Genomic DNA, 26,195 nt, shown 5'->3' on the forward strand with positions numbered 1-26,195 from the left:
GTGGGAACAGAGACAGCACAGAATGAGACACACCTCATAAGTGACAGAGATGGAGAACCAAAGTGAGAGGAATTAAAATGTGCGGGAACAGAGACAGCACAGAATGAGACACACCTTATAAGTGACACAGATGCAGAACCATAGTGAGGGGAATTAAAATGTGTGGGAACAGAGACAACACAGAATGAGACACACCTCATAAGTGACAGAGATGGAGAACCAGAGTGAGAGGAATTAAAATGTGTGGGAACAGAGACAACACAGAATGAGACACACCTGATAAGTGACACAGGTGCAGAACCACAGAGTGAGAGGAATTAAAATGTGTGGGAACAGAGACAACACAGAATGAGACACACCTCATAAGTGACACAGATGCAGAACCACAGAGTGAGTGGAATAAAAATGTGTGGGAACGGAGACAACACAGAATGAGACACACCTGATAAGTGACACAGGTGCAGAACCACAGAGTGAGAGGAATTAAAATGTGTGGGAACAGAGACAGCACAGAATGAGACACACCTCATAAGTGACACAGATGCAGAACCACAGAGTGAGTGGAACTAAAATGTGTGGGAACAGAGACAACACAGAATGAGACACACCTCATAAGTGACACGGGTGCAGAACCACAGAGTGAGTGGAATAAAAATGTGTGGGAACAGAGGCAACACAGAATGAGACACACCTCATAAGTGACAGAGATGGAGAACCAAAGTGAGAGGAATTAAAATGTGCGGGAACAGAGACAGCACAGAATGAGACACACCTCATAAGTGACAGAGATGGAGAACCAAAGTGAGAGGAATTAAAATGTGCGGGAACAGAGACAGCACAGAATGAGACACACCTCATAAGTGACACAGATGCAGAACCAGAGTGAGGGGAATTAAAATGTGTGGGAACAGAGGCAACACAGAATGAGACACACCTCATAAGTGACACAGATGCAGAACCAGAGTGAGAGGAATTAAAATGTGTGGGAACAGAGACAGCACAGAATGAGACACACCTCATAAGTGACACAGGTGCAGAACCAGAGTGAGAGGAATTAAAATGTGTGGGAACAGAAACAGCACAGAATGAGACACACCTCATAAGTGACACAGGTGCAGAACCAGAGTGAGAGGAATTAAAATGTGTGGGAACAGAAACAGCACAGAATGAGACACACCTCATAAGTGACACAGATGCAGAACCACAAAGTGAGGGGAATTAAAATATGTGGGAACGGAGACAACACAGAATGAGACACACCTGATAAGTGACACAGGTGCAGAACCACAGAGTGAGAGGAATTAAAATGTGTGGGAACAGAGACAGCACAGAATGAGACACACCTCATAAGTGACACAGGTGCAGAACCACAGAGTGAGGGGAATTAAAATATGTGGGATCGGAGACAACACAGAATGAGACACACCTCATAAGTGACAGAGATGGAGAACCAGAGTGAGGGGAATTAAAATGTGTGGGAACAGAGACAACACAGAATGAGACACACCTGATAAGTAACACAGGTGCAGAACCACAGAGTGAGGGGAATTAAAATGTGTGGGAACAGAGACAACACAGAATGAGACACACCTGATAAGTAACACAGGTGCAGAACCACAGAGTGAGGGGAATTAAAATATGCGGGAACGGAGACAACACAGAATGAGACACACCTGATAAGTGACACAGGTGCAGAACCACAGAGTGAGAGGAATTAAAATGTGTGGGAACAGAGACAGCACAGAATGAGACACACCTCATAAGTGACAGAGATGGAGAACCAAAGTGAGAGGAATTAAAATGTGCGGGAACAGAGGCAACACAGAATGAGACACACCTCATAAGTGACAGAGATGGAGAACCAGAGTGAGAGGAATTAAAATGTGTGGGAACAGAGACAACACAGAATGAGACACACCTCATAAGTGACACAGGTGCAGAACCACAGAGTGAGAGGAATTAAAATGTGTGGGAACAGAGACAGCACAGAATGAGACACACCTCATAAGTGACAGAGATGGAGAACCAAAGTGAGAGGAATTAAAATGTGCGGGAACAGAGACAGCACAGAATGAGACACACCTCATAAGTGACACAGATGCAGAACCAGAGTGAGGGGAATTAAAATGTGTGGGAACAGAGACAACACAGAATGAGACACACCTCATAAGTGACACAGGTGCAGAACCAGATTGAGAGGAATTAAAATGTGTGGGAACAGAGACAACACAGAATGAGACACACCTCATAAGTGACACAGGTGCAGAACCACAGAGTGAGGGGAATTAAAATGTGCGGGAACAGAGACAGCACAGAATGAGACACACCTTATAAGTGACACAGATGCAGAACCAGAGTGAGGGGAATTAAAATGTGTGGGAACAGAGACAACACAGAATGAGACACACCTCATAAGTGACACAGGTGCAGAACCAGATTGAGAGGAATTAAAATGTGTGGGAACAGAGACAACACAGAATGAGACACACCTCATAAGTGACACAGGTGCAGAACCACAGAGTGAGAGGAATTAAAATGTGTGGGAACAGAGACAGCACAGAATGAGACACACCTCATAAGTGACAGAGATGGAGAACCAAAGTGAGAGGAATTAAAATGTGCGGGAACAGAGACAGCACAGAATGAGACACACCTCATAAGTGACACAGGTGCAGAACCAGAGTGAGGGGAATTAAAATGTGTGGGAACAGAGACAACACAGAATGAGACACACCTCATAAGTGACACAGGTGCAGAACCAGAGTGAGAGGAATTAAAATGTGTGGGAACAGAGACAACACAGAATGAGACACACCTCATAAGTGACACAGGTGCAGAACCACAGAGTGAGAGGAATTAAAATGTGTGGGAACAGAGACAGCACAGAATGAGACACACCTCATAAGTGACAGAGATGGAGAACCAAAGTGAGAGGAATTAAAATGTGCGGGAACAGAGACAGCACAGAATGAGACACACCTTATAAGTGACACAGATGCAGAACCAGAGTGAGGGGAATTAAAATGTGTGGGAACAGAGACAACACAGAATGAGACACACCTCATAAGTGACAGAGATGGAGAACCAGAGTGAGAGGAATTAAAATGTGTGGGAACAGAGACAACACAGAATGAGACACACCTTATAAGTGACACAGGTGCAGAACCAAAGTGAGAGGAATTAAAATGGGTGGGATCAGAGACAACACAGAATGAGATACACCTCATAAGTGACAGAGATGGAGAACCAGAGTGAGGGGAATTAAAATGTGCGGGAACAGAGACAGCACAGAATGAGACACACCTTATAAGTGACACAGATGCAGAACCAGAGTGAGGGGAATTAAAATGTGTGGGAACAGAGACAACACAGAATGAGACACACCTCATAAGTGACAGAGATGGAGAACCAGAGTGAGAGGAATTAAAATGTGTGGGAACAGAGACAACACAGAATGAGACACACCTCACAAGTGACACCGATGCAGAACCAAAGTGAGAGGAATTAAAATGGGTGGGATCAGAGACAACACAGAATGAGATACACCTCATAAGTGACAGAGATGGAGAACCAGAGTGAGGGGAATTAAAATGTGTGGGAACAGAGACAACACAGAATAAGACACACCTCATACGTGACACAGGTGCAGAACCATAGTGAGAGGAATTAAAATGGGTGGGATCAGAGACAACACAGAATGAGATACACCTCATAAGTGACAGAGATGGAGAACCAGAGTGAGGGGAATTAAAATGTGTGGGAACAGAGACAACACAGAATAAGACACACCTCATAAGTGACACAGGTGCAGAACCATAGTAAGAGGAATTAAATTGTGTGGGAACAGAGACAACACAGAATGAGACACACCTCATAAGTGACAGAGATGCAGAACCACAGAGTGCGGGTAATTAAAATGTATGGGAACAGAGACAGCACAGAATGAGACACACCTCATAAGTGACACAGATGCAGAACCAGAGTGAGAGGAATTAAAATGTGTGGGAACAGAGACAACACAGAATGAGACACACCTGATAAGTGACACAGGTGCAGAACCACAGAGTGAGGGGAATTAAAATATGCGGGAACGGAGACAACACAGAATGAGACACACCTGATAAGTGACACAGGTGCAGAACCACAGAGTGAGAGGAATTAAAATGTGTGGGAACAGAGACAGCACAGAATGAGACACACCTCATAAGTGACAGAGATGGAGAACCAAAGTGAGAGGAATTAAAATGTGCGGGAACAGAGGCAACACAGAATGAGACGCACCTCATAAGTGACAGAGATGGAGAACCAGAGTGAGAGGAATTAAAATGTGTGGGAACAGAGACAACACAGAATGAGACACACCTCATAAGTGACACAGGTGCAGAACCACAGAGTGAGAGGAATTAAAATGTGTGGGAACAGAGACAGCACAGAATGAGACACACCTCATAAGTGACAGAGATGGAGAACCAAAGTGAGAGGAATTAAAATGTGCGGGAACAGAGACAGCACAGAATGAGACACACCTTATAAGTGACACAGATGCAGAACCAGAGTGAGGGGAATTAAAATGTGTGGGAACAGAGACAACACAGAATGAGACACACCTCATAAGTGACAGAGATGGAGAACCAGAGTGAGAGGAATTAAAATGTGTGGGAACAGAGACAACACAGAATGAGACACACCTTATAAGTGACACAGGTGCAGAACCAGAGTGAGAGGAATTAAAATGTGTGGGAACAGAGACAACACAGAATGAGACACACCTTATAAGTGACACAAGTGCAGAACCACAAAGTGAGGGGAATTAAAATATGTGGGAACGGAGACAACACAGAATGAGACACACCTGATAAGTGACACAGGTGCAGAACCACAGAGTGAGAGGAATTAAAATGTGCGGGAACAGAAACAGCACAGAATGAGACACACCTGATAAGTGACACAGGTGTAGAACCACAGAGTGAGAGGAATTAAAATGTGTGGGAACAGAGACAGCACAGAATGAGACACACCTCATAAGTGACACAGGTGCAGAACCAGAGTGAGAGGAATTAAAATATGTGGGAACAGAGACAACACAGAATGAGACACACCTCATAAGTGAGACAGATGGAGAAGCAGAGTGAGAGGAATTAAAATGTGTGGGAATAGAGACAGCACAGAATGAGACACACTTCATAAGTGAGACAGATGGAGAAGCAGAGTGAGAGGAATTAAAATGTGTGGGAACAGAGACAGCACAGAATGAGACACACCTCATAAGTGACACAGGTGCAGAACCAGAGTGAGAGGAATTAAAATATGTGGGAACAGAGACAACACAGAATGAGACACACCTCATAAGTGAGACAGATGGAGAAGCAGAGTGAGAGGAATTAAAATGTGTGGGAACAGAGACAGCACAGAATGAGACACACCTCATAAGTGAGACAGATGGAGAAGCAGAGTGAGAGGAATTAAAATGTGTGGGAACGGAGACAACACAGAATGAGACACACCTCATAAGTGACAGAGATGGAGAACCAAAGTGAGAGGAATTAAAATGTGCGGGAACAGAGACAGCACAGAATGAGACACACCTCATAAGTGACACAGATGCAGAACCAGAGTGAGGGGAATTAAAACGTGTGGGAACAGAGACAACACAGAATGAGACACACCTCATAAGTGACAGAGATGGAGAACCAGAGTGAGAGGAATTAAAATGTGTGGGAACAGAGACAACACAGAATGAGACACACCTCATAAGTGACACAGGTGCAGAACCAGAGTGAGAGGAATTAAAATGTGTGGGAACAGAGACAGCACAGAATGAGACACACCTCATAAGTGACAGAGATGGAGAACCAAAGTGAGAGGAATTAAAATGTGCGGGAACAGAGACAGCACAGAATGAGACACACCTCATAAGTGACACAGATACAGAACCAGAGTGAGGGGAATTAAAATGTGTGGGAACAGAGACAACACAGAATGAGACACACCTCATAAGTGACACAGATGCAGAACCACAGAGTGAGGGGAATTAAAATATGTGGGAACGGAGACAACACAGAATGAGACACACCTGATAAGTGACACAGGTGCAGAACCACAGAGTGAGAGGAATTAAAATGTGTGGGAACAGAGACAGCACAGAATGAGACACACCTCATAAGTGACACAGGTGTAGAACCACAGAGTGAGGGGAATTAAAATATGTGGGAATGGAGACAACACAGAATGAGACACACCTCATAAGTGACAGAGATGGAGAACCAGAGTGAGAGGAATTAAAATGTGTGGGAACAGAGACAACGCCCTTCAGGGTTGAGCCCTGGGCCACTTAAAGCCTGATTGGTTGCACTTCTTTCTTCTATTTAAATTGGCGCAACTTTACCTCTTCACACTTCACACAATTCAGTGTGGATCATTGGTAACACTAAAGCACCGCCCATGAGCCAAAATAAACAATATTAGAAAGCCTAAGAACTCCTAGTGACACATTTGGCAATCTGCACGTTCAGGTGGTGGTGAAATGGCCTTTGGCTTGCTTCCAGCTGGATGTGGCGAGCATGGCGTGAGCAGCTGCTCTGCACTCAGACTCTGCATGTGGGGGCGGAGTGGGAGGAACGCAGCCGAGCCGGGCCTCAAGACACTGCAAAGTCCAATCCCCTCCCCCCCAGCAATGTAAAGGGAAGCGAAAGTAAAGTTCGTTCTTCTCCACTTCGATGCAATGGCGGCTGCAGGGCCCCTGGGGACCCTTGTGGAGGACGCCACCTGCTCAGTTTGCCTAAAGTTCTACGAGGACCCGGTGATCACCGAGTGTGGCCACAACTTCTGCCGCGCCTGCCTCAACCAGTGCTGGGAGAGCACAGACCCCCCACCACAATGCCCTCAGTGCCCACAGTGCAGGGGCAACTGCTCACTGGAAAACCTGAGGCCCAACCACCAGCTGAGAAACATGGTGGAGCAGGTGAAGAAGATGCAGGCAGAGAGAGCCCTGGAGAAGCACAAGTGTGAGAAACACGACGAGAAACTGAAAGTCTTCTGCAAGGAGGATCAGAGAGCCATCTGCACGGTGTGCAGCTTCTCCGCAGATCACAAATCCCACACGATGGTCCCCATAGAGGAGGCAGCCCTGGAGTACAAGGTATGGAAGAAAGCAGTAGTGAGTGCACAAACCCACCGCGCTAACATTCCTGCCCACAGAGCCCAGAGTACAAGGTGAGACCAGATCACTCTAGTGAGTGCACAAACCCACCGTGCTAACATCCCTGCCCACAGAGCCCAGAGTACAAGGTGAGACCAGATCACTCTAGTGAGTGGACAAACCCACCATGCTAACATCCCTGCCTACAGAGCCAGAGCACAAGGTGAGACCAGATCACTCCAGTGAGTGCACACACCCACCGTGCTAACATCCCTGCCCACAGAGCCCAGAGTACAAGGAAAGAGGAGATCACATTAGTGAGTGCACAAACCCACCGCGCTAACTTCCCTGCCCACACAGCCCAGAGCACAAGGTGAGACGAGATCACATTAGTGACTACACAAACCCACCACACCAACATCCCTGCCCACAGAGCCCAGAACACAAGGTGAGACGAAATCACATTAGTGAATGCACAACCCACTGTGCTAACATCCCTGTCCACAGAGCCCAGAGCACAAGGTGAGACGAGATCACATTAGTGACTACACAAACCCACTGCGCTAACATCCCTGGCCACATAGTCCAGAGTACAAGGTTGACGAGGTCACATTAGTGAGTGCACAAACCCACTGCGCTAACATCCCTGCCCACTGGGCCCAGAGTACAAGGTGAGACGAGATCACATTAGTGAGTGCACAAACCCACTGCGCAAACATCCCTGGCCACAGAGTCCAGAGTACAAGGTGAGACGAGGTCACATTAGTGAGTGCACAAACCCACCGCGCTAACATCCCTGGCCACAGAGTCCAGAGTACAAGGTGAGACGAGGTCACATTAGTGAGTGCACAAACCCACTGCGCAAACATCCCTGCCCACAGAGCCTAGAGTACAAGGTGAGATGAGATCACTTTAGTGAGTGCACAAACCCACCGCGCTAACATCCCTGCCCACTGGGCCCAGAGTACAAGGTGAGATGAGATCACATTAGTGAGTGCACAAACCCACTGCGCAAACATCCCTGGCCACAGAGTCCAGAGTACAAGGTGAGACGAGGTCACATTAGTGAGTGCACAAACCCACCGCGCTAACATCACTGCCCACTGGGCCCAGAGTACAATGAGACGAGATCACATTAGTGAGTGCACAAACCCACTGCGCTAACATCCCTGCCCACTGGGCCCAGAGCACAAGGTGAGAAGAGATCACATTAGTGAGTGCACAAACCCACCGCGCTAACATCCCTGGCCACAGAGTCCAGAGTACAAGGTGAGACGAGGTCACATTAGTGAGTGCACAAACCCACCGCGCTAACATCCCTGGCCAAAGAGTCCAGAGTACAAGGTGAGACAAGGTCACATTAGTGAGTGCACAAACCCACTGCGCTAACATCCCTGCCGACAGATCCCAGAGCACAAGGTGAGAAGAGATCACATTAGTGAGTGCACAAACCCACTGCGCAAACATCCCTGCCCACAGAGCCTAGAGTACAAGGTGAGACGAGATCACATTACTGAGTGCACAAACCCACCGCGCTAACATCCCTGGCCACAGAGTCCAGAGCACAAGGTGAGACAGGTCACATTAGTGAGTGCACAAACCCACCGCGCTAACATCCCTGGCCACAGAGTCCAGAGTACAAGGTGAGACGAGGTCACATTAGTGAGTGCACAAACCCACCGCGCTAACATCCCTGGCCACAGAGTCCAGAGTACAAGGTGAGACGAGGTCACATTAGTGAGTGCACAAACCCACTGCGCAAACATCCCCGCCCACATAGCCCAGAGTACAAGGTGAGACAAGATCACATTCGTTAGTGCACAAACCCACCACGCTAACAGCCCTGGCCACAGAGTCCAGAGTACAAGGTGAGACGAGGTCACATTAGTGAGTGCACAAACCCACCGCGCTAACATCCCTGGCCACAGAGTCCAGAGTACAAGGTGAGACGCGGTCACATTAGTGAGTGCACAAACCCACTGCGCTAACATCCCTGCCGACAGATCCCAGAGCAAAAGGTGAGAAGAGATCACATTAGTGAGTGAACAAACCCACTGCGCAAACATCCCTGCCCACAGAGCCTAGAGTACAAGGTGAGACGAGATCACATTACTGAGTGCACAAACCCACCGCGCTAACATCCCTGGCCACAGAGTCCAGAGTACAAGGTGAGACGAGGTCACATTAGTGAGTGCACAAACCCACTGCGCTAACATCCCTGCCGACAGATCCAAGAGCACAAGGTGAGAAGAGATCACATTAGTGAGTGCACAAACCCACTGCGCAAACATCCCTGCCCACAGAGCCTAGAGTACAAGGTGAGACGAGATCACATCACTGAGTGCACAAACCCACCGCGCTAACATCCCTGCCGACAGATCCCAGAGTACAAGGTGAGACGAGATCACCTTAGTGAGTGCACAAACCCACCGCGCTAACATCCCTGCCCACTGGGCCCAGAGTACAAGGTGAGACGAGATCACATTAGTGAGTGCACAAACCCACTGCGCCAACATCCCAGCCCACAGAGCCCAGAGCACAAGGTGAGACGAGATCACATTAGTGAGTGCACAAACCCACCGCGCTAACATCCCCGCCCACATAGCCCAGAGTACAAGGTGAGACAAGATCACATTAGTGAGTGCACAAACCCACCGCGCTAACATCCCTGCCGGCAGATCCCAGAGCACAAGGTGAGAAGAGATCACATTAGTGAGTGCACAAACCCACTGCGCAAACATCCCTGCCAACTGGGCCCAGAGTACAATGAGACGAGATCACATTAGTGAGTGCACAAACCCACTGCGCTAACATCCCTGCCCACTGGGCCCAGAGCACAAGGTGAGAAGAGATCACATTAGTGAGTGCACAAACCCACCGCGCTAACATCCCTGGCCACAGAGTCCAGAGTACAAGGTGAGACGAGGTCACATTAGTGAGTGCACAAACCCACTGCGCAAACATCCCCGCCCACATAGCCCAGAGTACAAGGTGAGACAAGATCACATTCGTTAGTGCACAAACCCACCGCGCTAACATCCCTGGCCACAGAGTCCAGAGTACAAGGTGAGACAAGGTCACATTAGTGAGTGCACAAACCCACCGCGCTAACATCCCTGGCCAAAGAGTCCAGAGTACAAGGTGAGACAAGGTCACATTAGTGAGTGCACAAACCCACCGCGCTAACATCCCTGCCGACAGATCCCAGAGCACAAGGTGAGAAGAGATCACATTAGTGAGTGCACAAACCCACTGCGCAAACATCCCTGCCCACAGAGCCTAGAGTACAAGGTGAGACGAGATCACATTACTGAGTGCACAAACCCACCGCGCTAACATCCCTGGCCACAGAGTCCAGAGCACAAGGTGAGACGAGGTCACATTACTGAGTGCACAAACCCACCGCGCTAACATCCCTGGCCACAGAGTCCAGAGTACAAGGTGAGACGAGGTCACATTAGTGAGTGCACAAACCCACCGCGCTAACATCCCTGGCCACAGAGTCCAGAGTACAAGGTGAGACGAGGTCACATTAGTGAGTGCACAAACCCACTGCGCAAACATCCCCGCCCACATAGCCCAGAGTACAAGGTGAGACAAGATCACATTCGTTAGTGCACAAACCCACCACGCTAACATCCCTGGCCACAGAGTCCAGAGTACAAGGTCAGACGAGGTCACATTAGTGAGTGCACAAACCCACCGCGCTAACATCCCTGGCCACAGAGTCCAGAGTACAAGGTGAGACGAGGTCACATTAGTGAGTGCACAAACCCACTGCGCTAACATCCCTGCCGACAGATCCCAGAGCACAAGGTGAGAAGAGATCACATTAGTGAGTGAACAAACCCACTGCGCAAACATCCCTGCCCACAGAGCCTAGAGTACAAGGTGAGACGAGATCACATTACTGAGTGCACAAACCCACCGCGCTAACATCCCTGGCCACAGAGTCCAGAGTACAAGGTGAGACGAGGTCACATTAGTGAGTGCACAAACCCACTGCGCTAACATCCCTGCCGACAGATCCCAGAGCACAAGGTGAGAAGAGATCACATTAGTGAGTGCACAAACCCACTGCGCAAACATCCCTGCCCACAGAGCCTAGAGTACAAGGTGAGACGAGATCACATTACTGAGTGCACAAACCCACCGCGCTAACATCCCTGCTCACTGGGCCCAGAGTACAAGGTGAGACGAGATCACATTAGTGAGTGCACAAACCCACTACACTAACATCCCTGTCCACAGATCCCAGAGCACAAGGTGAGAAGAGATCACATTAGTGAGTGCACAAACCAACTGCGCTAACATCCCTGCCGACAGATCCCAGAGCACAAGGTGAGAAGAGATCACATTAGTGAGTGCACAAACCCACTGCGCAAACATCCCCGCCCACATAGGCCAGAGTACAAGGTGAGACACGATCACATTAGTGAGTGCACAAACCCACCGCGCTAACATCCCTGGCCTAGAGTCCAGAGTACAAGGTGAGACGAGGTCACATTAGTGAGTGCACAAACCCACCGCGCTAACATCCCTGCCGACAGATCCCAGAGCACAAGGTGAGACGAGATCACCTTAGTGAGTGCACAAACCCACCGCGCTAACATCCCTGCCCACTGGGCCCAGAGTACAAGGTGAGACGAGATCACATTAGTGAGTGCACAAACCCACCGCTCCAACACCCCTGCCCACAGAGCCCAGAGTACAAGGTGAGACACGATCACATTAGTGAGTGCACAAACCCACCTCGCTAACATCCCTGCCCACAGAGCCCAGAGTACAAGGTGAGACGAGATCACATTAGTGAGTGCACAAACCCACTGCGCCAACATCCCAGCCCACAGAGCCCAGAGCACAAGGTGAGACGAGATCACATTAGTGAGTGCACAAACCCACCGCGCTAACATCCCCGCCCACATAGCCCAGAGTACAAGGTGAGACAAGATCACATTAGTGAGTGCACAAACCCACCGCACTAACATCCCTGCCCACAGAGCCTAGAGTACAAGGTGAGACGAGATCACATTAGTGAGTGCACAAACCCACCGCACTAACATCCCTGCCCACAGAGCCTGGAGTACAAGGTGAGACGAGATCACATTAGTGAATGCACAACCCACTGTGCTAACATCCCTGCCCATAGAGCCCAAAGTACAAGGTGAGACAAGATCACATTAGTGAGTGCACAAACCCACTGCGCTAACATCTCTGTCCACAGATCCCAGAGCACAAGGTGAGAAGAGATCACATTAGTGAGGGCAGAAACCCACCACGCTAACATCCCTGCCCACAGAGCCCAGAGTACAAGGTGAGACGAGATCACATTAGTGAGTGCATAAACCCACCGCGCAAACATCCCTTCCCACAGAGCCTAGAGTACAAGGTGAGACGAGATCACATTAGTGAGTGCACAAACCCACCGCACTAACATCCCTGCCCACAGAGTCCAGAGTACAAGGTGAGACGAGGTCACATTAGTGAGTGCACAAACCCACTGCGCCAACATCCCAGCCCACAGAGCCCAGAGCACAAGGTGAGACGAGATCACATTAGTGAGTGCACAAACCCACCGCGCTAACATCCCCGCCCACATAGCCCAGAGTACAAGGTGAGACAAGATCACATTAGTGAGTGCACAAACCCACCGCACTAACATCCCTGCCCACAGAGCCTAGAGTACAAGGTGAGACGAGATCACATTAGTGAGTGCACAAACCCACCGCACTAACATCCCTGCCCACAGAGCCTGGAGTACAAGGTGAGACGAGATCACATTAGTGAATGCACAACCCACTGTGCTAACATCCCTGCCCATAGAGCCCAAAGTACAAGGTGAGACAAGATCACATTAGTGAGTGCACAAACCCACTGCGCTAACATCTCTGTCCACAGATCCCAGAGCACAAGGTGAGACAGGTCACATTAGTGAGTGCACAAACCCACCGCGCTAACATCCCTGGCCACAGAGTCCAGAGTACAAGGTGAGACGAGGTCACATTAGTGAGTGCACAAACCCACTGCGCTAACATCCCTGCCGACAGATCCAAGAGCACAAGGTGAGAAGAGATCACATTAGTGAGTGCACAAACCCACTGCGCAAACATCCCTGCCCACAGAGCCTAGAGTACAAGGTGAGACGAGATCACATTACTGAGTGCACAAACCCACCGCGCTAACATCCCTGCTCACTGGGCCCAGAGTACAAGGTGAGACGACATCACATTAGTGAGTGCACAAACCCACTACAATAACATCCCTGTCCACAGATCCCAGAGCACAAGGTGAGAAGAGATCACATTAGTGAGTGCACAAACCAACTGCGCTAACATCCCTGCCGCCAGATCCCAGAGCACAAGTTGAGAAGAGATCACATTAGTGAGTGCACAAACCCACTGCGCAAACATCCCCGCCCACATAGGCCAGAGTACAAGGTGAGACACGATCACATTAGTGAGTGCACAAACCCACCGCGCTAACATCCCTGGCCTAGAGTCCAGAGTACAAGGTGAGACGAGGTCACATTAGTGAGTGCACAAACCCACCGCGCTAACATCCCTGCCGACAGATCCCAGAGTACAAGGTGAGACGAGATCACCTTAGTGAGTGCACAAACCCACCGCGCTAACATCCCTGCCCACTGGGCCCAGAGTACAAGGTGAGACGAGATCACATTAGTGAGTGCACAAACCCACTGCGCCAACATCCCAGCCCACAGAGCCCAGAGCACAAGGTGAGACGAGATCACATTAGTGAGTGCACAAACCCACCGCGCTAACATCCCCGCCCACATAGCCCAGAGTACAAGGTGAGACAAGATCACATTAGTGAGTGCACAAACCCACCGCGCTAACATCCCTGCCGGCAGATCCCAGAGCACAAGGTGAGAAGAGATCACATTAGTGAGTGCACAAACCCACTGCGCAAACATCCCTGCCAACTGGGCCCAGAGTACAATGAGACGAGATCACATTAGTGAGTGCACAAACCCACTGCGCTAACATCCCTGCCCACTGGGCCCAGAGCACAAGGTGAGAAGAGATCACATTAGTGAGTGCACAAACCCACCGCGCTAACATCCCTGGCCACAGAGTCCAGAGTACAAGGTGAGACGAGGTCACATTAGTGAGTGCACAAACCCACTGCGCAAACATCCCCGCCCACATAGCCCAGAGTACAAGGTGAGACAAGATCACATTCGTTAGTGCACAAACCCACCGCGCTAACATCCCTGGCCACAGAGTCCAGAGTACAAGGTGAGACGAGGTCACATTAGTGAGTGCACAAACCCACCGCGCTAACATCCCTGGCCAAAGAGTCCAGAGTACAAGGTGAGACAAGGTCACATTAGTGAGTGCACAAACCCACCGCGCTAACATCCCTGCCGACAGATCCCAGAGCACAAGGTGAGAAGAGATCACATTAGTGAGTGCACAAACCCACTGCGCAAACATCCCTGCCCACAGAGCCTAGAGTACAAGGTGAGACGAGATCACATTACTGAGTGCACAAACCCACCGCGCTAACATCCCTGGCCACAGAGTCCAGAGCACAAGGTGAGACGAGGTCACATTACTGAGTGCACAAACCCACCGCGCTAACATCCCTGGCCACAGAGTCCAGAGTACAAGGTGAGACGAGGTCACATTAGTGAGTGCACAAACCCACCGCGCTAACATCCCTGGCCACAGAGTCCAGAGTACAAGGTGAGACGAGGTCACATTAGTGAGTGCACAAACCCACTGCGCAAACATCCCCGCCCACATAGCCCAGAGTACAAGGTGAGACAAGATCACATTCGTTAGTGCACAAACCCACCACGCTAACATCCCTGGCCACAGAGTCCAGAGTACAAGGTCAGACGAGGTCACATTAGTGAGTGCACAAACCCACCGCGCTAACATCCCTGGCCACAGAGTCCAGAGTACAAGGTGAGACGAGGTCACATTAGTGAGTGCACAAACCCACTGCGCTAACATCCCTGCCGACAGATCCCAGAGCACAAGGTGAGAAGAGATCACATTAGTGAGTGAACAAACCCACTGCGCAAACATCCCTGCCCACAGAGCCTAGAGTACAAGGTGAGACGAGATCACATTACTGAGTGCACAAACCCACCGCGCTAACATCCCTGGCCACAGAGTCCAGAGTACAAGGTGAGACGAGGTCACATTAGTGAGTGCACAAACCCACTGCGCTAACATCCCTGCCGACAGATCCCAGAGCACAAGGTGAGAAGAGATCACATTAGTGAGTGCACAAACCCACTGCGCAAACATCCCTGCCCACAGAGCCTAGAGTACAAGGTGAGACGAGATCACATTACTGAGTGCACAAACCCACCGCGCTAACATCCCTGCTCACTGGGCCCAGAGTACAAGGTGAGACGAGATCACATTAGTGAGTGCACAAACCCACTACACTAACATCCCTGTCCACAGATCCCAGAGCACAAGGTGAGAAGAGATCACATTAGTGAGTGCACAAACCCACTGCGCAAACATCCCCGCCCACATAGGCCAGAGTACAAGGTGAGACACGATCACATTAGTGAGTGCACAAACCCACCGCGCTAACATCCCTGCCGACAGATCCCAGAGCACAAGGTGAGACGAGATCACCTTAGTGAGTGCACAAACCCACCGCGCTAACATCCCTGCCCACTGGGCCCAGAGTACAAGGTGAGACGAGATCACATTAGTGAGTGCACAAACCCACCGCTCCAACACCCCTGCCCACAGAGCCCAGAGTACAAGGTGAGACACGATCACATTAGTGAGTGCACAAACCCACCTCGCTAACATCCCTGCCCACAGAGCCCAGAGTACAAGGTGAGACGAGATCACATTAGTGAGTGCACAAACCCACTGCGCCAACATCCCAGCCCACAGAGCCCAGAGCACAAGGTGAGACGAGATCACATTAGTGAGTGCACAAACCCACCGCGCTAACATCCCCGCCCACATAGCCCAGAGTACAAGGTGAGACAAGATCACATTAGTGAGTGCACAAACCCACCGCACTAACATCCCTGCCCACAGAGCCTAGAGTACAAGGTGAGACGAGATCACATTAGTGAGTGCACAAACCCACCGCACTAACATCCCTGCCCACAGAGCCTGGAGTACAAGGTGAGACGAGATCACATTAGTGAATGCACAACCCACTGTGCTAACATCCCTGCCCATAGAGCCCAAAGTACAAGGTGAGACAAGATCACATTAGTGAGTGCACAAACCCACTGCGCTAACATCTCTGTCCACAGATCCCAGAGCACAAGGTGAGAAGAGATCACATTAGTGAGGGCAGAAACCCACCACGCTAACATCCCTGCCCACAGAGCCCAGAGTACAAGGTGAGACGAGATCACATTAGTGAGTGCATAAACCCACCGCGCAAACATCCCTTCCCACAGAGCCTAGAGTACAAGGTGAGACGAGATCACATTAGTGAGTGCACAAACCCACCGCACTAACATCCCTGCCCACAGAGTCCAGAGTACAAGGTGAGACGAGGTCACATTAGTGAGTGCACAAACCCACTGCGCCAACATCCCAGCCCACAGAGCCCAGAGCACAAGGTGAGACGAGATCACATTAGTGAGTGCACAAACCCACCGCGCTAACATCCCCGCCCACATAGCCCAGAGTACAAGGTGAGACAAGATCACATTAGTGAGTGCACAAACCCACCGCACTAACATCCCTGCCCACAGAGCCTAGAGTACAAGGTGAGACGAGATCACATTAGTGAGTGCACAAACCCACCGCACTAACATCCCTGCCCACAGAGCCTGGAGTACAAGGTGAGACGAGATCACATTAGTGAATGCACAACCCACTGTGCTAACATCCCTGCCCATAGAGCCCAAAGTACAAGGTGAGACAAGATCACATTAGTGAGTGCACAAACCCACTGCGCTAACATCTCTGTCCACAGATCCCAGAGCACAAGGTGAGAAGAGATCACATTAGTGAGGGCAGAAACCCACCACGCTAACATCCCTGCCCACAGAGCCCAGAGTACAAGGTGAGACGAGATCACATTAGTGAGTGCACAAACCCACCGCGCAAACATCCCTTCCCACAGAGCCTAGAGTACAAGGTGAGACGAGATCACATTAGTGAGTGCACAAACCCACCGCACTAACATCCCTGCCCACAGAGTCCAGAGTACAAGGTGAGACGAGGTCACATTAGTGAGTGCACAAACCCACTGCGCAAACATCCCTGCCCACAGAGCCTAGAGTACAAGGTGAGACGAGATCACATTACTGAGTGCACAAACCCACCGCGCTAACATCCCTGCCCACTGGGCCCAGAGTACAAGGTGAGACGAGATCACATTAGTGAGTGCACAAACCCACTACACTAACATCCCTGTCCACAGATACCAGAGCACAAGGTGAGAAGAGATCACATTAGTGAGTGCACAAACCCACTGCGCTAACATCCCTGCCGACAGATCCCAGAGCACAAGGTGAGAAGAGATCACATTAGTGAGTGCACAAAGCCACTGCGCAAACATCCCCGCCCACATAGCCCAGAGTACAAGGTGAGACACGATCACATTAGTGAGTGCACAAACCCACCGCGCTAACATCCCTGGCCACAGAGTCCAGAGTACAAGGTGAGACGAGGTCACATTAGTGAGTGCACAAACCCACCGCGCTAACATCCCTGCCGACATATCCCAGAGCACAAGGTGAGACGAGATCACCTTAGTGAGTGCACAAACCCACTGCGCTAACATCCCTGCCCACTGGGCCCAGAGTACAAGGTGAGACGAGATCACATTAGTGAGTGCACAAACCCACCGCTCCAACACCCCTGCCCACAGAGCCCAGAGCACAAGGTGAGACGAGATCACATTAGTGAGTGCACAAACCCACCGCGCTAACATCCCCGCCCACATAGCCCAGAGTACAAGGTGAGACACGATCACATTAGTGAGTGCACAAACCCACCTCGCTAACATCCCTGCCCACAGAGCCTAGAGTACAAGGTGAGACGAGATCACATTAGTGAGTGCACAAACCCACCGCACTAACATCCCTGCCCACAGAGCCTGGAGTACAAGGTGAGACGAGATCACCTTAGTGAGTGCACAAACCCACCGCGCTAACATCCCTGCCCACTGGGCCCAGAGTACAAGGTGAGACGAGATCACATTAGTGAGTGCACAAACCCACCGTTCCAACACCGCTGCCCACAGAGCCCAGAGCACAAGGTGAGACGAGATCACATTAGTGAGTGCACAAACCCACTGCGCAAACATCCCTGCCCACAGAGCCTAGAGCACAAGGTGAGACGAGATCACATTAGTGAGTGCACAAACCCACCGCACTAACATCCCCGCCCACATAGCCCAGAGTACAAGGTGAGACAGGATCACATTAGTGAGTGCACAAACCCACCGCACTAACATCCCTGCCCACAGAGCCTAGAGTACAAGGTGAGACGAGATCACATTAGTGAGTGCACAAACCCACCTCGCTAACATCCCTGCCCACAGAGCCTAGAGTACAAGGTGAGACGAGATCACATTAGTGAGTGCACAAACCCACCGCACTAACATCCCTGCCCACAGAGCCTGGAGTACAAGGTGAGACGAGATCACATTAGTGAGTGCACAAACCCACCGCACTAACATCCCTGCCCACAGAGCCTGGAGCACAAGGTGAGACGAGATCACATTAGTGAGTGCACAGACCCACCGCGCCAACATCCCGGACCACAGAGCCCAAAGTACAAGGTGAGACAAGATCACATTAGTGAGTGCACAAACCCACTGCGCTAACATCTCTGTCCACAGATCCCAGAGCACAAGGTGAGAAGAGATCACATTAGTGAGGGCAGAAACCCACCACGCTAACATCCCTGCCCACAGAGCCCACGGTACAAGGTGAGACGAGATCACATTAGTGAGTGCACAAACCCACTGCGCAAACATCCCTGCCCACAGAGCCTAGAGTACACGGTGAGACGAGATCACATTAGTGAGTGCACAAACCCACCGCGCTAACATCCCTGCCCACAGAGCCTAGAGTACAAGGTGAGACGAGATCACATTAGTGAGTGCACAAACCCACCGCGCTAACATCCCTGCCCACAGAGCTCAGACTACAAGGTGAGACGAGATCACATTAGTGAGTGCACAAACCCACTGCGCTAACATCCCTGCCCCAGAGTACAAGGTGAGACAAGATCACATTAGTGAGTGCACAAACCCACTGCGCTAACATCTATGTCCACAGATCCCAGAGCACAAGGTGAGAAGAGATCACATTAGTGAGTGCACAAACCCACCGCGCTAACATCCCTGCCCTTAGAGCCCAGAGTACAAGGTGAGACGAGATCACATTAGTGAATGCACAAACCCACCGCACTAACATCCCTGCCCACGGAGCCTAGAGCACAAGGTGAGAAGAGATCACATTAGTGAGGGCAGAAACCCACCGCTCTATTGTCAACGTAGATGGACATCAATGAATGTGTTCCTAATTTTGCTTTCTAAAACCTACATGGCAGTGACTGGAGCTCGAGCAGATTATCTGGTTGAGGCGCAGGGCAAGAAGGGAGCAGGGCAGGAGAAAAGGGGGTGCAGAGCATAGGTCCTCCCAAAGTAGTCTCATGGACTCCAAGGAGCTTGTGCTCTTCAGTGGTCCGACGTAAAAGCCTTGAGTGTCGTTAACGCCGTCCATTCACGCCACGCCACATATTCATTTGTTTGTGTGGCAGCGTTTCCGCCACCTAAATGTTCGAGATCTCTGTGGGGTCCGGTGGACCACGGTAGGCAGCGTGTACAATAATTACAATTAAATGTTACACCTACATGCTGTTTATGTTGGGCAGTGATTCATTGCAATTGCAAGCAGCGCTCACAGTAAACGCTTCCTGGCATGTAAGCACGCCAGACAACGTTTACTCACTTTGCATGGCGGAGTGTAAAGTGCAGGACAAAAAGAGGCATACACGTGCAAATGACAAAAATGTGGCAGCGTTGAGCCATTTACGTTGCAGTGCTAACATAAAGAACCCCCTCCCCGCCATGAAATTACAGTTAGAAGAAAAATGTGCTCCTTTGGAGCTCTTTTTGAGCTTGCAGTTCCCGGAACTATAAAACCCTGGGTATGGCTTTTACCCATTTCGTTTCTGGTAGCCAGTATCTGCATGAGAGTGAAAGTTGTATGGCTTCCCATTTTTTTTTAAAACTGAATTCAGACAAAACAGAGTTCCTGCTTCTCTGATATGATAGTTTATTTATATAGCGCCTATACACAGTGCGTTTCAAAGCGCTTTCTAATGGGAAACCCGGTTCTCACTGATTGAAGCTTTGATGAGGCAGACATGTCTGGCGCTCGTGGCCAGTTGCAATAAGAGTAAAGCGCTTCCTCATTACCCGGGTAACAGCAGCACATTTGCATCTACGCTCGGTGAGGGAGTGAAACCTACCCTCCCCCGTTACTTCCCCCACTGCCCCTTCCTGCTGGGCTTTAGTTGCCCTGCTAGTAATACTCAGGGCCTCCCTCAATGCCTGGGCGTCCACCAAGCCCCTACTTCCAGAGCCCTGTCCTGCCATCCTGCTGCAATCCAGAATTCATTCAATTTAATGACCCTGCTACCTGACGGACCCCCAAAAATAGCTGGCTCCCGAGCCTGAAAAAACAACTCCTGCAGGGCCTGACTAAAATATATGCATGTTGGACGCAATACCAGGCTTCCTACCTGTAGCCTTTATAAATCCCCCACATTTATTGTAATATCCCCCAAGCCGACATGCAGGCACCGTCCCCTTTAAATCTATATTAATACTTCCTGACACCGAAATTTCCAATTATTATCATTATTACTATTATTTTTTTAAACTTCCTAACCCTATAACACGCGCACAAGACGCTATTCCTCCACATGCGTGTCAATATGAAAAATGATGTACCCTAACTGGTTGAACTATTAATGTGGCCTCTCAGTGCCACACCATTCCCAGCCAACCTGTGCTGCCCCTTTAAGGGCTCTGCACTACCCGCTGGTGCGGAAAGACGGCACCACACTAACAGTGCACACGGAGCTGATGATTTGCTGGTTGTAGTTAACTGCAACCCTTTGCCCTGCCTATGAATGCAGTTGGGCTGCCTATTCTTATAATCTTGTCTTTTTACCCCTTTAATAAGTATCTGAAGTGCCATTTTACTCCCACTTCAGTGGAGCTAAACTTCTTCATTTACTTACCGGTTGTATTTTTGTGGTGTATTAGTGTGTGATATTGAGCTGCTTATGCGAGTGTCATGTTTTCTAACTGACTGAGTAAATAAATGTATATTCTTTTACCAAGAAACCTTGAGTAAGTGTTTACTTGAATCACTGTATTAGTTTGTCCTTTGTGTAACTTGTTCTCCTGCTCACTTAAACTCTTCAGATAAGTCTGGCTGCTCAGCCATCGCTACCACTTTACTGTGTAGTGCAGGCTTGTACCAAAGGTGAAATTGTGCTGACACTTGTAGTCCTAATTGCATATAGTGTTCCCAAAGGGTACTGGAGGTGATTCTGCCTAACACTGGTGTACAGCAGTGAGGATAATGTATACTTGATACATTTAGAGTGCTACTTTTACTTTAGTTCAAATAATCCTCCCAAGGCAAAGCAACACTAGTAAAGCAATTGTTTTATCATGACTGATATGGAAAGCTACAGACAGGAGACCCTAGTGACTTTAATTGTTGATCAATTGAGAGATATGTGTAAAGCTAGGAATCTCCCTGTAAAAGGCAAAAAGGTTGAATTGATAGAAAAGTTGTTAGAATACCAAAGTCTGAGGAGTGGGTCTGAAACCCCCACACCTGCAGCAAAGGTGGAACATGTTGATGAGGATGATAATATGTCAGAGCCCAGCTCTAATATTGTGGATGAGTTAGATGAGGCAGAAGAGTCTCAGAATGTAGGCCCTGACTTACCTCTACCTGCTCACAGGCCTCATCCTTTGACCACAGGGACCCCATCAGGTCCAAACCTATGTCCTGGATTTGTCTCTTTAGATAAATTGAGACTTGAGTTAGAATTTAAAAGAATCCAAGCTCAAACTGAAAGAAAACATCAAGAGCTTAGACTCAGAGAAATGGAATTGAATCATGCACTTGAAATGAAAAAGTTCTCTCTTGAGAATGGTTCTCTCCCAGAGTCTTCTAGGTCTTCCAGTCCTAGGAGGCCTTGCATGCCCAAAGATGCAGTAAGTATGTATGAGGTTAAGCTTGATATTTTGGATTGGTTGGCTGCTTTTGAATATAACCATGGGGTTCAATACATTACAGGGAATCAGTTGATTCTTTGGCTTTTTTCTAGGCTACCCCCTGTTGTAACTGATGGGGTTTAATTGAGTTGGAGGATATAGACAGAAAGGAGTATAACACTGTGAAACTAGATTTGATAGCTAGATTTGGGAAGACACCTTCTCAGCATCCTAAGAGGTTTAGGACCCTCAAAAAGCATGATGGTACCCCTTGGGCTACCTGGGTGACTGAATGTTTGAAAAACTTAGATGGATGGGTTAAGGGTTACAGAGTAAACACTTATGAAGGTATGAGAAATCTGTTTATGTTGGAATCTATTTATGATGCCTGCTCTCTTGAGCTGATCGACATTGTTAGTCCGTTAGACCCTCCAACATCTTCAGGAAACAGGTTTATCCTGGTTGTAGTAGACCATGCTACTAGGTATCCTGAAGCAAAACCTATGAGGACTGGTACAGCCCAGGAGGTTGCTAAGGACCTACTTGGTATATCTACCAGGGTAGGGTTTCCTAAGGAAGTTATCTCTGACAGGGGATCCAATTTTATGTCCCTCTACATGCAGGCCAAGTGGAAAAACTGTGGAGTAACTTACAAATTCTCAACTGCCTACCATCCTCAGACAAATGGATTTGTAGAGAGGTTCAACGATACAATGAAGACCATGATAGGTGCTTTAGAGGAACCCCTTAGAAGAAAGTGGACCCTCTACTGCCATGCCTTCTATTTGCTTATAGAGAAGTCCCTCAGGAGGGAGTTTGATTTAGGACCTTTGAACTTCTTTATGGCCATCCATTTAGAGGCCTCTTGGCCCTGATTAAGGAGGGGTTGGAGAGTACTCCTTCCCCCAAGCCAGTGAGAGTCACTGACTATGTGATAGGTCTCTGGAGGAGAATGTGACACTTGATGGTAGAAGCATCAGATAACTTGAAAACAGGTCAGGCTCTGGTGAAGCATTGGCATGACCAGAAGGCCTTCATGGTTGAGTTTTCTCAAGACCAGCTAGTTCTAGTTATGGTACCTACAAGGCAGAGGGCCTTACAGGACAAATGGATAGGCCCCTTCAAGGTTGTGGGTAAACTTTGAGAGGTCAACTATCTGGTGGACTTAGGCAATCCTAAGGAGGCTCCCAGAGACTTTCACACCAACTGTCTAAAAGCTTATGTCTCAAGGCCAGAAGTAGGAGCTTTGCTTCTAGCTTCAGCTCAAGTGGAGGAGGAGAGTGAACCTCTACCTGATCTCCTCAGGGGACAGAATTTAGATGAGAAAATAGAAGAAGTTAATCTCTCTTCTAATCTGATACTGGAACAACAGGAGGAGTGCAAGTTTCTGTTAAATCAGTTTGCCTCCCAGTTTTCACAATCACCAGTCTTGACCCCTTGTGGCCAGTATGATATTCAAACTGGTGACTGTTTACCTGTTAAAAGCAGAGGTTACAGGATGTCAGATCATGTAAGATCCCACATAAAGGAGGAGGTCAATAAGATGCTTGATCTCGGGGTAATAGAGCCCTCTACCAGTCCATGGTCTAGTCCAATTGTTCTAGTACCAAAGGCAGGATCCAAGGAGTTGAGATTCTGTGTGGACTATAGAGCTCTTAATGCAGTCACCAAGACTGATGCCCACCCTTTACCAAGGACAGATGAACTGGTGGATAAACTTGGCCAGCCAAGTACCTCAGAACATTTGATCTCACTTCAGGCTATTGGCAAATAGCACTGACAGACCATGCCAAGGTGAAAACTGCATTCTCAACCCCAGCAGGCCTCTACCAATTTAAGGTAATGCCTTTTGGAATAAATAATGCACCTGTTACATTCCAAAGGATGGTTAACCAGGTTCTGAATGGGATGGAGGACTTCTGCATGGCATACTTGGATGACATTGCAGTATTCAGCCCTACTTGGAAAGAACATGTTGACCACTTAGGATATGTTTTGCAGGCTCTTGAGCAGGCCCATCTGACCATAAAGGCTAGTAAATGTCAAACTGGTCAGAGTAAAGTGGTCTACCTTGGACATGAGGTAGGAGGAGGTGAAATCAGGCCATTGACTAGTAAAGTACAAGCTGTACAAAACTGTGCCACCCCTACTACTCAAACCCAAGTGCGAACCTTCCTAGGCCTCACTGGTTACTATAGGAACTTCATAGATAACTATGGGACCATAGATTCTCCCTTAAATGTGGTCTCCTCTCCCAAATTCCCTAAAATGGTCAGGTGGAATGAGGAGTGCACTCAAACATTTGAAGACATAAAGAAAGCCCTTTGTCAAGCTCCAGTCCTAAGAGCTCCTGTCTATAAAGAAACCTTCATTGTGCAGACAGATGCTTCAAATACAGGTATAGGTGTAGTCCTTAGTCAACTGGATGAGAAAGGTAGGGAGCACCCCATTTGCTTCAACATCAGGAAGCTGAAGGAACCAGAAACAAGGTGGACAACCATTGAGTATGAGTGCTTTGCTATTGTTTGGTCACTGAAGACGTTTAGACCATACTTGTATGGATCTACTTTTGTGATTCAGACTGACCACCAACCCTTGAGATGGCTGAAAACCCAAACCTACTGAGATGGTCAATCAGCCTGCAAGGGTTTGATTTTACCATTGAACACAGGTCTGGGTGTCACCACCAAAATGCTGATGGTCTCTCCAGGATGTTTGACCTACTGGAGTAAGGAGATTCATCCAGGAGTGGATTAAATCCTCCTGTCCCTTAGTCTGGAGGGGCGAGTGCTAGGGAGAATTCTCAAAATGTGCTAATTTCTCTTACCTTTTGAGACCCCAGCAACTTTGCTGGAATTCTATGATTTTATTTTTTCTACCTGGGAAGAGTATGAGCCTTTTTTTCCCACTCTTCCATGTATTTTGATGTGTGTTTTACTTTTGTGTTCTTTGGTTATGGAGTTTTTAAACAACTCCATAGGCACCACCTTTTTCTATGTGTCACACAGCACCTTCAGTGCAGTGGCACAGGGATGTCTTTGAGACTCCCCAAGGTTTAATTAAATACCTTCTCTGAGACTGACTACTGTCTCCCAGAGCATGTAAAGTTACATTGACTGTACTTGTCTCTTTAAATTTACTGACCCAGCACACTCTATCTTACTATAGAGTGCTGGAAGGGTTGCTTAGCTTCCCCTGAGTCAAAACACTCATGTAACAGTCAAATGTTACCTTTTCACCCTTTCTTTTAGTTGTTTTTTGTACCCAACTTATTGGTAGTCCTTTTATCAACCTCAGAAGGATGAAGGTCCGAGTGGACCTTCCCGTATTCGTCCTGTGACCATGAGGTCAAACACAGGCCCCTGTAGTTGATGCATTAGTCCACTGAGCCATAGACACAGTTTAGGGATAAAATATAATAGATATTAAGTTAACAATTTAACACCCCCTTCATCCTACTTTCATTGCACAGAAGGGAAAATCGTCTGTGTGATCACTTTTTTACGGCTACTTTGATCTTGCTCCATGTGATGCTGGAAATACATTGGAGGGACAGGGCCTCCATGTACTTGTCCTGTACTCCTTTTATCATGTGTGTTCTGTGTTATTTTCTGCACAGGAGTCCATGCAGTACACCTGGCAGTGCAGCTCTTCCTATTTTTGGTTGTCGTGAACAGACCCATGGGATACCCTTATGGCACCCATGGGTGGGGGTGCAACCCTGTGCCCCTAGTGTATGGTTTTGGGCACCTGTGTGTGGCCCACAGAGCAGGGAATGGGCTGGTGGCAGCTCCATGCTGAATTTGACAGGTGCTCTGAGTATCCTCCA

At 48.9% G+C, this 26,195-nt stretch overlaps 1 protein-coding gene across 3 annotated transcripts in view; it reads left to right on the forward strand.

The window, feature by feature from the left end:
• Positions 1 to 6,714: 6,714 nt before the first annotated feature.
• LOC138557981 (zinc finger protein RFP-like) overlaps positions 6,715 to 26,195 on the forward strand; it is a 250,146-nt gene continuing 230,665 nt past the window's right edge. For all 3 annotated transcript variants that reach the window (XM_069642638.1, XM_069642639.1, XM_069642640.1), the window contains exon 1: positions 6,715 to 7,138. In XM_069642638.1, the coding sequence (XP_069498739.1) occupies positions 6,722 to 7,138 (417 nt within the window). In that variant the 5' untranslated portion in view covers positions 6,715 to 6,721. The remainder of the gene's footprint in view (positions 7,139 to 26,195) is intronic.

Source organism: Ambystoma mexicanum, unplaced genomic scaffold (assembly GCF_040938575.1).
Source record: "Ambystoma mexicanum isolate Mex_15411 unplaced genomic scaffold, UKY_AmexF1_1 Mex_scaf26, whole genome shotgun sequence".
NCBI lineage: Eukaryota > Metazoa > Chordata > Amphibia > Caudata > Ambystomatidae > Ambystoma > Ambystoma mexicanum.